Source organism: Sinocyclocheilus anshuiensis, unplaced genomic scaffold (genome assembly GCF_001515605.1).
Source record: "Sinocyclocheilus anshuiensis isolate Anshui unplaced genomic scaffold, SAMN03320099.WGS_v1.1 C32626106, whole genome shotgun sequence".
Lineage (NCBI taxonomy): Eukaryota > Metazoa > Chordata > Actinopteri > Cypriniformes > Cyprinidae > Sinocyclocheilus > Sinocyclocheilus anshuiensis.
The window spans coordinates 220-1,204 of record NW_015618593.1 but is presented as its reverse complement, the minus strand read 5'-3'; the positions used below and the strand labels follow the sequence as shown (position 1 = coordinate 1,204).

Sequence of the window (985 nt, the reverse complement as noted above, 5' to 3'; positions counted from 1 at the left end):
CAGCAGCAGCAGCAGCAGCAGCAACTGCGTCCCGAACAGCGCCTCCACAAACGCCAACAGCATCCCTGCGGTCGGCAGCGGTAATGGTGGGTGTCTTTTTTTGACAGTTTAAACGCGCACAGAATAGCTGTTGCCTTTTAACCTTTAGCCACTTAAGTGTTGGTCTGTATAAAGATGGAGAGTATTTGTAATCTTTATTATTCGTGCAGTTCTGAAGGTCTGTCGTACTTTTCCACTCACAGTTCCGACCTCGGCAGCAATGGCAACTCCATCATCCGACTCCAGCGTGTCAAACGGGGTGTATGTGCCCACAGGCATCGCTAATGGAGACGCGAAGCCCGTTATCTCAACCACACCGCTGGCTGATTTCCTGATGCAGCTGGAGGATTACACTCCTACAGTCAGTCCACACATGATTGCAGTACTACAGTAGATTCTTTGATTCTTGGGGTCTTTAGGAGTTAACAAACTGTCTCTGTGTTTCAGATCCCAGACGCAGTCACCGGATACTACCTCAACCGAGCTGGTTTTGAAGCATCAGATCCAAGAATGTGAGTTGGAATGATGTTCTCTCAGAAAGCTGTTATGTAGTGCTGCTGCTAAAAACATGTTACGGTCTTTACGCAAACATGTTTTTTAACAAAAGTAACTTTTTAATGTATTTTAAAGGCCCATTTACACCAAGAACAATAACTGTAACGATAACTATATTAACGTCCACATCAGTGAATGCTAACGTTTGTTATTTTTAACTAAATAATAACTAAAACTATTAAAAATCATTTTAATTGAAAAAAAAAAGGCTGAAATTAAATATAAATATTACTAGATTAAAAAAAATAAAGTTTAAGAAACTGAAAAATTAGAAATGTTGCTTTGGCAACTAACTGAAATAAATATAGAGTTGGAAGTACTGAAATGACTAAATCTTAAATGGAAATAAAAATAAATGAAAGCTAAAAAAAAAAATAAATGGCAAAAACAC

The 985-nt window shown here is 38.7% G+C and overlaps 1 protein-coding gene across 1 annotated transcript; it reads left to right on the top strand.

Annotated features, from left to right (window-relative positions):
• Positions 1–4: 4 nt before the first annotated feature.
• LOC107682817 (transcription initiation factor TFIID subunit 10-like) lies at positions 5–583 on the top strand (the record flags this gene model as incomplete). The annotated part of the gene is made up of 3 exons (XM_016478949.1): positions 5–86; positions 243–400; positions 487–583. Coding segments are annotated over 3 exons (309 nt in total), but the record flags the coding sequence as incomplete, so codon positions are not given.
• Between the last annotated feature and the right edge of the window lie 402 nt (positions 584–985).